This window comes from Marmota monax, unplaced genomic scaffold (genome assembly GCF_021218885.2).
Source record: "Marmota monax isolate L192 unplaced genomic scaffold, Marmota_monax_Labrador192_F-V1.1 WCK01_AAM20220418_F8-fsc00149, whole genome shotgun sequence".
NCBI lineage: Eukaryota > Metazoa > Chordata > Mammalia > Rodentia > Sciuridae > Marmota > Marmota monax.
The window spans coordinates 2,007,223-2,018,752 of NW_026693170.1; the positions used below are offsets into that span (position 1 = coordinate 2,007,223).

Sequence of the window (11,530 nt, forward strand, 5' to 3'; positions counted from 1 at the left end):
ACGGCCTGGGGACACCCGAGACACCGGGTTATAATTAACCCAGACACGTGGCGACCACCCCGACACCTGCCGCCTGACCCCCCCAGCACCCCAGGCCTCTGCCCGGCCTCCCAGAGGAGACAGCAGAGCTGGCCCTAAAAATAGCTCCTCTCCGAGCTGGCCTGTCCCTCACTGTCCCTTCCCCAGTGGAAATCTCCCAGTGACATGGCGGGGGAAGGGTGGCCACCTCTGCCAACCCACCCTGAGTGTGAACCTGCAGGTCAGCCCACAGCTGGGGCCCCGCCCTCTCCGTGCCACCCAGGGGAGCAGCGGGCGTCCAGGGTCTGCCCTGGCGTCCAGGTGTGGCTTGGGCCTTCCTCCTCCTAGGTTGGTGGGTGGGTGGCAGGAGGCGAGTCGCCGCTCTCTGGGGCTCCGTGTCCTCTGGCTCACAGGGTCCCCGGCTCTCCTGAGGCCACCCGCTTCCTCTCCCCAGGTGCTGGCCCAGGACGCGTGCTGAGGACCAGGGCTGCCCCTGGCCAGGGTCAGGGCTGCTGGGGGCTGAGTGGGGACCCAGGAGGGGCCTGGCGGTTGCAGCAGCTTCAGGGGCCAGGGGAGACTGGCTTCTACGTGCCGGGACATGGGCAGTCACTGTCCCATGTTCCTGGCGGGGGGCCAGCTGTCCCTGCCAGCCCGACTCAGCACTTGATCTGGGGACCGGCTTGGCGATGGGGGGCCTGGCCAGCCCGGGGACAGCCCATACAAGGCCATGGGCTGGGCGAGAGGCACGCCTGGGTCCAGGGTGGGCACGGCGCCCGGGCAATGGGGTGAGAGGCTCCGCACCTCCAGGCCCCCTCCCTAGGGACAGCCCCTCTATATAGGGCCGGAGCTGCAGGCCCCTCCCGGGTCACAGTCGCCTGCAGGACACAGAGAGCCCCTTCAGCCCAGCCCAACCAGGTACTGCCCCGGGGGAGTCAGGGTGGCCACAGCAGGGTCCCCGGGGGCTGGAGGCGGCCTGGCTCTGGAAGGGCCTGTGTCGGGCTCCCCTGGGGCGGGCTGGCCGTGAGGGGTGGACGGGGGCTCCAAGTCCTCTCCGCCCGTGGGCCCGCCTGTCCCCACTGCGACTTGATATTCCTGCAGCAGGAGCTGTGGGGCAGGGGGAGGGATCCCCAGGGACAAACTGGGTCTGGACAGCTGCTCACCGTCACCCCCTGCAAGGCGCGGGTGGCCCAGGCCTGTGTGCATGACAGTCTGTCACCAGAGCTGGGCGCCCGGCCCCAGGGGGCGTCTGTGTCTGCATGTCACCTGTCGGGGCTGCTAAAGCAGGTGCTGGGGGCGCTTGGGTGGCATGGGCTCCTGTGGTGTCCCTGTGACCTTGTGCCTGACTTCTGTGACTCTCCTTTGCATGCCTCTGCCTTGGTGTGGCCCCAGCCTGGAGATGTGACAGTGGACCTCGGTTTCCATGAGATCTGGGGTGTCCCCTGGGGGTCACTACCTTGCCTCAGCTCCCCTGGGGTGTCCCTGGCAGGGATGGGGGTGGGGACAGCCTCAGAAGGGAGGTCTGGGCTGGAAGCCCGGGATGTCCTTGAGCCCGAGGCCGGCATGCTGTCCTCCAGCCACGCTGGCCCACCTGTCCTGGGCTGCTGACGGGGTGCAAGCTGAGACCTGGAATGTGGGGGTGGGGGGAGCTGGGGTGGAAGCCGGAGTCCGCCAGGTCCTAAAAATAGCCACCCTGGACAGCAGTGCCCAGGACTTTGGCGGGTCCCCGCCCTCCGGCCCCACCCCTACCCTCACCTCACCGGCCTCCACCCCCTACCTACTTCCCGTTGCTGCCCTCCACCATCTCTGTGGAGGGTCCCTCTTCCTTTCAGGGTCTAGGGAGCCCAATAACTCTAACAATCGCAGTCCCAGGGGCCCACTCCATGCCAGGGCTTGGCCACCCCAGTAGGAGGGCTCCACTCAGAGGAGACCAAGGTTCAGAGAGGCCTATTGATTGTCCTGAGGTCACACAGCAGGGAAATGGTATAGGTGGGATTTGAACTCTGCTCTGCTGACCCCAAGGTTGAACTTGTCTCTCTGACTGAGCCCTGCAGAGTTGGCGGCTGGCAGAAGTGGGGACAGATGCCCAGCACCCCCGCCCCCGCTCCTCATCTTTTGATTGAGGATCTTCATGAAGTCCATGTCCCTTCTCTGCTTACAACCTCATTCCCAGCTACGCCCTCTCCTCCACCTTCTCACCAGGCTCCACGCAGACCTGTAAATAGTAACAACAATAGCCAACAAAAGTAGGTGTGCGGTGTGCCAGGCCCTCCCAAGTGCTTGACCTGCATTTAACTCATTGAATCCTTTCAATACTCCCATGAAGTGAGCACTGTTATCAATCCCCATTTTACAGATGAATAAATTGAGGCACAGAGAGGTTAAACAACTTGCCCAAGGGCACACAGTTAGTCATAAATAGCAGAGCTGGGATTTGAACCCAGGCCATCTGGTTCCAGAACCTACATTCTTCTCTATGTCACGGTGTTTTTCTGACCTGGGGGTTCCCTCTTGTTACCCAGAAAATGAGTTCTTTCAAGGTTAGCAGACCGGGCTCACCTAGCCCAGATGCATCAGAATCAGGGCCCTAAGACTCCAGATGCTTCCTGACAGGATGCAGGCGCAGAGGGGACCGCTCTTGCTCCAAGCCCCAAGTCTGCCTGGTTCCCTAGCTGTTCTCTGCCAGATCGGAGCCAATCTTCCTCACCTGCCTACCACCAGGATCCCCATGCCAACACTGTCACCAGGGAGGTCCAAGGAGTTCCCAGAGAGGAGGACCTCAACTGAGGACAAGCAGGGTTTTTGACAAACAGAGCAGAAATGAATTTAGGAAGGAATGTATCAGAAGCACAGAGGGTTTTTGTTTGTTTGTTTGTTTTTGCACCAGGGATTGAACTCGGGGGGCACTCGACCACTGAGCCACGTCTCCAGCCCTATTTTGTATTTATTTAGAGACAGGATCTCAGTGAGTCGCTTAGCACCTCACTTTTGTTGAGGCTGGCTTCAAACTCGCAATCCTCCTGCCTCAGCCTCCCAAGCCTTTGGGATTTCAGGCGAGGGCCACCGCACGGCGATTTTACACTTCTTAAAACACCTCTCTTAGTCTGTTGCTCGGTGGGCTAGTTAACAGCGCACAATTTTCAAAAGTGGGTGAATTGATGGTAAGTTTAAGATTGACAGATGCCCAGAAACTTGGGAGCGACAGGCCTGGAAAGAAACGTGCAGTTTAAAACTACACGCATTGTCCTTCCACCTGCTCTCTCTGCCCCGCAGCCACCATGCCGTTCGGCAACACCCACAACAAGTTCAAGCTGAACTTCAAGTCTGAGGAGGAATACCCAGACCTCAGCAAGCACAACAACCACATGGCCAAGGTGCTGACCCCTGACCTGTACAAGAAGCTGCGGGACAAGGAGACGCCATCGGGCTTCACCCTGGATGACGTCATCCAGACAGGTGTGGACAACCCAGGTAAGCCGCCCATGGAGCACCGTGGGGACGGGGGGGGGGGGGGGGGGCGGGGGGCCACCAGCCAGCCCCACCCCCTCCTCAGTCCTCCCGTCTGTACATGGGGACACACTCTGGGGCAGTTGTGAGATACTCCAAATGAGTGACACACGGAAAGCGCGCGGTGAGTGCGGGCACATGGCACTCGATACCTGTGCACAATTATAAAGTGAGGCCCCTGAGGAGGTCACGGAATCTTCCTGGACCTCAGTTTCCTCCCCTGAAAAATGGGGGCCCATGTTGGGAAAGCTCCAGGGCCCACACACGCCCAGGGCTTGGCGCTGAGCCGCCGCCTGCAGCGTGCGCACTCCCAGCATCCAGGGTCTTTCTCTAAGGACTCCTGGAGCCGCCTGGAGAGCCCCAGTCCCTTCTTGCAGCAACTCACCCTGAAACCCGGAAGCCCCCCCCCCTCCAGTCCTCTGCTTCTCCTGCTGGTGTCTGGAACCCCGTGAATGCTGGGCCAGCGCTCTTCCACTGAAGAGACCCAGCCGCTGCTCCTTTTGGGGGGACTGCCAGGGAGTACTGGGGATTAAACCCAGGGGCGCTCTACCCCTGAGCTACATCCCCAGAATTTTTATTTCTTATTTTGATACAAGGTCTAAGTTGCTTTGGGCCTTGCTAAATTGCTGAGGCTGGCCTCAAACTTGTGATCCTCCTGCCTCAGCCTCCTAAACTGCTGGGATTACAGGCATGTGCCACTGCACTTGGCAATTCTTTTTGAATTTTTTTTCCATGATGGAGATGGAACCTAGGGTCTTGCACCTGCCAGGCAAATGCTCTATCACTGTACGCACTGTGCACACCGGCTGCAGCATCAAGGGCTACAAGCTGCCCCCAACCCATAATTAGGTCTTTCAGGGTTTTTATTACTAGTACTTTAGGCTAAGATGTCATGATTTGGGGACCAGAACCTTGTACCTAGTCCCTAGGACTCCCTTTCTCCTTTGCCCACTGCTAGCATATTCTACTCACTCCAGATGCCACCCCAATCTCTCCCAGCGAAGCCCCCCCCGTACACACACACACACACACACACACACACAGGGACCAGCACCTCTGATCTCAGTCCCACCCCCAGGCCACCCTTTCATCATGACCGTGGGCTGCGTGGCCGGGGACGAGGAGTCCTACACGGTTTTCAAGGATCTCTTCGACCCCATCATCCAGGACCGACACGGGGGCTACAAACCCACCGACAAGCACAAGACGGACCTCAACCACGAGAACCTCAAGGTGGGCTCCCAGAAAAGGGGGACAGGCACGGGGGGGGGGCAGCAGTGGGCGCGGGGACAGGGAGAAGGCGGATCCACAGGGAGCCGCGGGAGGGGCAGGCGGAGAGGCGTGGAAGGAAGTTCGGAGACCACCAGGACAGAGGCGGCCGGGAGGAGGGCAGGGAGGGCGGAGGGGAGGACCCAGGAGGGAGGGGAGAGGCCCGAGCTGGGGGTCTGGGCTCGCGGGGGCCCTGACTCGCCTCCTGCCGTCCAGGGCGGAGACGACCTGGACCCCAACTACGTGCTCAGCAGCCGCGTGCGCACCGGCCGCAGCATCAAGGGCTACTCGCTGCCCCCGCACTGCTCCCGCGGCGAGCGGCGCGCGGTGGAGAAGCTGTCGGTGGAAGGTGAGCGCCGCCCGGGCCAGCCTCCCGCTCCCGTGCTCCAACAGCGGGGGGCGTCGCCAGTGATGGCTGACAGCGTTACCTGTGTCCCGGTGGTCCTGAGGGGTCCCGAGGGGTCCCACCCCAGCGGTCCCAGGGTCCCCACATTCTTTCTGGTGCAATTTCTGGTTGCTCTGGTCCCCGTGGGAAGTGAGGCGAAGGAACTCAGGGCAGGCTGGGAGGTGAGGGGAGCACCCTGAAAAAGGGGGTGTTGAGACGTCCCTGGCAGGAAGGCACTGTGGGGAAGAGCTGCAGGCAGGAGGACAGAAAGTGCAAAGGCCCTGGGGCGGGACTGTGTGTTGCTGGAGCAAGGAGACAGGTGGTTGGAGCAGGGTGGCCAAGTGGGGAGCAAGGTTGGAGAGGTGCCAGTGGCCAAACTCTGCCCTCTGGGCTGTTGGGAGGGCTTTGACTTTGACTCAGAGCTAGGCAGAAGCCACTGGAGGGTGGTGTGCAGAGAGGGACAGGGACACACTTGTGTAGATTCCTTGAGCTGTTGACCATGGGGGTGCAGGCAATGGTGGCAGCAGAGACTTTGAGGGGGCCAGTCCAGGGTGAAGAACAGGCCAGGGCAGGGGAAGCACAAGTGTGTTAACAGGTGGCACCGCCAGGACCTGCAGGAGGCATGGTTCTGGTAAATATTTAACCGCTGGCTCCATAGGCGGGAAAAGTCCTGTTTTTCAGGGTTTTTCTGTGATCTAAATTCTCTTACCATGACTGATCGTGAGCTGTTAATGTGACGTCATACACACAGAAGAGATGCACACAGTAGGTAGTATTTCCAGCACACAGACACAGTAGTGAAAAACTTCAACAATACAGAAAATACGTTTAACAGCTTAATATATAATATATAATGTCATTATGCTATATGACTTGTTATGTTAATATATAAATATAAAATATATACTATAGCATAAAACATATACCATAAAACATATATAACAGGTTATATGATATATATTATGTTACATATTATTTATTGTTTTATATGTTAATTGTTCTATACATAGTACATTTATACATATAAGAATGTATAAAATGCATCTAGATATTACATAAATATATATATTTTTCATATATGTATACAAATCTATTCCTTACATAATATATTTTATACATGTGAATATATACAAATAGCACACAGGCAGTCTTAGACTAACGGTTACTAATGGCTCCCCAAACCCCAAGGCTTGGCCCTCTGTCTTCCCAAAGCACAGAGCCCCTGCAGGTGGACTGGGTGGGACTAGCTGTCTGCTCCTGGGCCCTGGGCAGACAGGGGAGGGACAGATTGTGCCACAGTCACAGTGTTTAGGTGCCTTCAGGACACCCAAGGGGTTGAACCATCAAGGGTGGCAGTGTGGGGTCCCCAGTCTCCACCCCTGGGTTGAAGGGGGTCAGGCTGTTGACCAGTGCCTCCTGTGGCTCCTTAGCCCTCAACAGCCTGACGGGCGAGTTCAAGGGGAAGTACTATCCTCTGAAGGGCATGACCGAGCAGGAGCAGCAGCAGCTCATCGATGACCACTTCCTGTTCGACAAGCCTGTGTCCCCACTGCTGCTGGCCTCGGGCATGGCCCGCGACTGGCCCGACGCCAGAGGCATCTGGTGAGCCCCTCCAGCCCTCAGCTTCCTCTTGCCCCAGCTTTTCTTGCAGTCCCCCCAGGATGTCCCCTCTCCTCCCCCATGATCAAAGACCCTGACCTTTCCCCCACTCTGCCTATCCTGGGGTTTGTGTGTCACATTTTGGGAAACTTGGACTAGAGAAGTGCAGTTAAACATTCATGGACTTCAACCAGATTCCGTGGGCTCCAATCCCAGCTCTGTCATTTACTAGCTATGTGACCCTGTGGTGCCAGTAATCCCAGCTACTTGGGAGGCTGAGGATCCTTCGAACCTGAGAATTCAAGGCCAGCCTGGCCAGACCTTGGGGGGGGGAGAGAGACAGAGAGAGACAGAGAGAGCCAGAGAGGAAGGAGAGGAGAGGAGAAGAGAGGAGAGGAGAAGAGAAAAGAAAGAAAAAAGAAAAGTGACTTGGAAAAATTAATTACCTTCTCCATAGTGTCCCCTTCTATAAAATGGGGATCCCAGTAACTCTCAGCTTTTGGAATTCTTTCAAGATCTAAAAAAGCTGATTTATGTGAAACTAATTTAGGGATTCAAAGATTCATAGAAAGCATAACTAGTGGTCACAGTAACCAAGATAATCCTAATGGCAGGTGCCAAGCGCTTGTGTACCCAGGCACTGGTCAGATTCCTTGGGCTCAAATCCCAGATGTAGGATTGCCAAGATTTGTCATTTCTGAGTCTAAGCTTCTATGTGCTAAGGATGCTAAGATTCCAAGAGTTGTGTGTGTATGTGTGTGTGTTGTGGTCCTTGGACACAGTTGGCAAGTGCTTTACCACTGGGCCACACCCCAGCCCCAGGAGTCTTTAATGATGTTCAAAGTTTTCCTTGTAGATGGACACAATACCTTTATTTATTTATCTCTATGTGGTGCTGAGGATGAAGCCCAGGCCTCTAGGCCAGGACTCTACCACTGAGCCACCACCCCATCCCCACGTTCAGAGGTTTTTAAGCCCCTACAAGTCCTTGATCCCAGATTCGAGGATTTGGATATCCTGTGAGGGTGCAGTCTTTGGGTTTAATTTTCTGCGAGAAATACAATGTCACTCACCTCATATCCTTCAGGCCTGCTTCCTTCAGCGGGAGGGGGCCGGGTTGTGCTCGGGCGACAGTGGGGGAATGGGGTTCCCATAGAGCTGACTCCCTTGCCTCTTGCTGCACCCCACTCTAGGCACAATGACAACAAGAGCTTCCTGGTGTGGGTGAATGAGGAGGATCACCTCCGGGTCATCTCGATGGAGAAGGGGGGCAACATGAAGGAAGTTTTCCGTCGCTTCTGCGTGGGGCTGCAGAAGGTGGGTGTGTGCCCCTCGCACTGACCTCCCACTGCATCCGGAAGCCCCGCCCCTCCAAGGCCACACCCTCAAACTAGGCTCCACCCCTATGTCCAAGGCCAGCCTCCAAGAACCGGTCCCGAAACCCTGCAGAGTCTCCTCCCAGTTCTCCAGCTCCGCCTCCTTGGTGCCCGCCTCCATCCTTGTCCGCGCCTCGGCCCTGTGAACCCTGGTGTAGCTGGGAGTGCCTGCGGACATTGATCCCCGGTCCTCTCCCTCCACCTCAGATTGAGGAGATCTTTAAGAAGGCTGGCCACCCCTTCATGTGGAACGAGCACCTGGGTTACGTGCTGACCTGCCCATCTAACCTGGGCACTGGGTTGCGTGGAGGCGTGCATGTGAAACTGGCACACCTGAGCAAGCACGCCAAGTTCGAGGAGATTCTCACCCGCCTGCGTCTGCAGAAGCGGGGCACAGGTACAGCCCCGCATCCCCTACCCCGCGGTGTCTGGGGCAGGTCCTTTGAGGTAGAGGAAGGGGAGGTGGAGCATCCCCGCGAGCTCTGGGATCGGTTAGGGCTTCCTGCTGTGAGCCTGTTCCTCCTCTGAGTTAGTATGGTCATGGCCATATAATATGCATTTTGCATACCCGGGAATCCGTTCCTCAACGGTAAATGGGTGGTCAGGATTCGCCCCCAGGCAGCAGGGATCTGCTGGGATCTTGCACACTTTGGCTTATTTTCATGTTGGATGGTTGAGGGGTGAGGTACCTAAAGCCGGACACTTGGACCCCAAGTAAACAGACATAAGGAGGCTCTGTGTGCAGGTGATCGGTCACATGGTAGGCATTCATACACGCGCCTGTTGCAGGTGACACAGGGGCAGCCTCGGGCCCCCCTGAACCTCGACTCCTTCCTCACGCCTCTGGCCCCTGCTCCCACAGGTGGCGTGGACACAGCTGCAGTGGGCTCTGTGTTTGACATATCCAACGCCGACCGGCTGGGCTCATCCGAGGTAGAACAAGTGCAGCTGGTGGTGGACGGTGTGAAGCTCATGGTGGAAATGGAGAAGAAGTTGGAAAAGGGCCAGTCCATCGACGACATGATCCCTGCCCAGAAGTAGGCACCCAGCCCACCCGCCGCCAAAGGCTGGAGCCCGGGCTCCCGGAGGACCCGGCGCACTGGAGGCCCAATCCTTCATCCCTTGCTCCGCCCCTCTCCCCAGAGTCCCGCCCACCATGGTTCCATTACCTGGACGCTCTCTCCGCCCTACTTGGAGTTCCTATTCCACCCAGAGTTCCAGCCAATGGGCTCCACCCTCTGGGCTCTGGCCAATGAAAAACCTCCCTCACCTCTGGGTGTCCAGGGCCCCGCCCACCACCTGGAGCTCTGGCCGACGCGGCGCCGGCAACACTGCTGGAGCTCCTGCTTCTCCACGGAAAGCAATAAATAAAAACAGTGGTGGCCTTAGCTTTGTGTGGCACAGTATTGAGGGACGCGGAGGGAGCAGTTTTGTAATCGGCCACTGTGTGCTTGAAATGGTTTGCCCTCTCTAGGCACGTGCTAGGCTTGCTTTATCCCATCTCTAAAATGAGGCGGAATTAGGGTACAGAACCTGGACAAAAACTTTAAGCCTCTATGAGGAGTCGGAGACTCAGAAGAGTGGCCCACCGCCACTTAGCCAAACACCGGGGACTTCCCAGCCTCGGCTGTGAATTACTCATGCTCAGAGTTCAGAGAGGGAGAGATGCAGACACACACACACACACAAAGAGACTGAATTTGGCCCATGGGCCTCCGGCTTGAGACCTCCCCATGACATACATCCAGTACATCTACCTCTGTGTGCTCCTCACCGGTCTCCTCCTGTCCAGTTTGACTTCATCGCTCTGTAGCTTCCAGTCTTTGGAACTTCTCTTACTTTGCTCAAGAACCTTCCGTGGCGCCCGTATCTCCTAGCACTCCTTTTACTTGTGATCCTTTAAGGTCACACTGAAATGCATCTGATCTGCTGAAGGCTCATCGTTCAGTTCTCCCCTCATTATTGCTTGATTTTCACTGTGTGTACCCTGCAGTTCCCAGCTCAACGTATTGCTCCTCCTGATTGGGACTTGGGAGGGAGCCTTCCTATGTGGTCTTTAGGGGTGGGTCTTTTATAGAGCTTGGTCCCAGGAAGGAGCCAAACGGAATATGGCAAAGTAACTGGGGGAGGAAGAGGAGTTAACAGAAATCAGTTAGTGTCTGGGCCTGCTCTGTTGGGATGCCACTAACTGCCTGTCAGCCAAACAGGCCAAGGCCTCCACAGAACACTGGGGGTGGACCCCCAAAGAGACAGAAGTTTCAGAAGGAAATGAAGCCGAGCCCTCAGGAATCTGGCAGAGGCACTTTTTCAAACTTTAAGAGCAGGAGGTTGGGGCTGGGGTGGTGGCTCAGTGGCAGACCCTTGCCTAGCATGTGTGAGGCACTGGGTTCGATTCTCAGCACTGCAAAAATAAAATAAAGGTCCATTGACAACTAAAAAAATTTTTAAAAAGAGAGGTTAAGGGCCCTTAGAGATCAATCTGCCTTCTGCTTTACAAAGGGGAAACTGAGGCCCAGGGCTGTCTCTGTGAGTTCTCAGGATGGCTGAAATAGGAAGGTTAGAAGACACCCAAAGACCAAGGCATGAAGAACCTGTCAGATGCAGGGATGTCCTTCAGAGTATTATCGCCAACTGAAGATCCCATCTCTAGTCACAGTTCCACCCCCAGAAGCCAAAGAGACCACTATGCTCCAGCCTGACAATCTGAGCCTGCCACATCGAAGTCCAGGCATCTGTAGTTACCAAGTCCTGCCCATTTTGCCTCAAAAGCCTCTTAAATCCACTCTTCCTCTCCCCATCTTCTGTCCCACTCTGCTCTCCTCCCTGCCTGTCATCTCTCCCCCTCCCCCAAATCCCAACACAAACCTTCTCTACTCTCCCTGGCTCATAACCTCACTGTGGCACCCAGTGCCCGTGAAAGCAAGCCCAAGCCCCTCTCCATGATTTTCAAGGCCCTTCAGACATCTCTACTCTCATCATTGTTCACAGTGACCATACTCACCCTGATTCACATGCCATCTGATGTGGGTAGCCAGTTCCTCCTCCTCCAGGATGCCCTCCTAGGTTAGGGCAGGCACCCACTGGACTCAACTCTGCCCCTCTGGATGGTCAGCCTGAAGACATACCTACCTATCTCTACCAACGGAACGTGAGCTCCACAAGGGCAGGGATGGAGACATCCCTGCACAGAGGAGGCCTTCAGGGATCAATTAAAACTTCTCTGTGCAAAACTCTCCCAGTGCCTTGGAAGAAAGCCTAGTGTGCCCACTGGGGCCCCAGAGGCCCGGGCTGAAGGAGTGTAGCTCCCACCTCTCTACTGCTCAGGAAGCCTCTCCTTGAGGAACCTAAGTTTAGCTCTAGTTAGGGGCCACAGCCACTC

General features: G+C 56.5%; 2 protein-coding genes across 2 annotated transcripts in view; one reads left to right on the top strand and one right to left on the bottom strand.

Moving 5' to 3' along the window:
• Klc3 (kinesin light chain 3) overlaps positions 1 to 5,376 on the bottom strand; it is a 19,539-nt gene extending 14,163 nt beyond the window's left edge. Inside the window, exon 1 of the mRNA XM_046455800.2 lies at positions 5,220 to 5,376. The gene's annotated coding sequence lies outside the window, so the exon portion shown is untranslated. The remainder of the gene's footprint in view (positions 1 to 5,219) is intronic.
• Ckm (creatine kinase, M-type) lies at positions 784 to 9,539 on the top strand. The gene is made up of 8 exons (XM_046455801.2): positions 784 to 933; positions 3,289 to 3,486; positions 4,601 to 4,755; positions 5,008 to 5,140; positions 6,607 to 6,778; positions 7,969 to 8,092; positions 8,359 to 8,548; positions 9,014 to 9,539. Exons 2-8 carry the CDS (start codon positions 3,294 to 3,296, stop codon positions 9,190 to 9,192), a joined length of 1,146 nt encoding a protein of 381 aa, XP_046311757.1. The 5' UTR covers positions 784 to 933; positions 3,289 to 3,293; the 3' UTR covers positions 9,193 to 9,539.
• Positions 9,540 to 11,530: the final 1,991 nt, after the last annotated feature.

Excerpts from the sequence above, each read along its gene's own strand:
- Ckm (XM_046455801.2), top strand. The coding sequence starts at position 3,294 with ATGCCGTTCGGCAACACCCACAACAAGTTCAAGCTGAACTTCAAGTCT. Across the intron at positions 3,487-4,600 it reads GACAGGTGTGGACAACCCAG|GCCACCCTTTCATCATGACC; the intron begins GTAAGCCGCCCA and ends TCCCACCCCCAG. Across the intron at positions 8,093-8,358 it reads TCTGCGTGGGGCTGCAGAAG|ATTGAGGAGATCTTTAAGAA; the intron begins GTGGGTGTGTGC and ends CCTCCACCTCAG.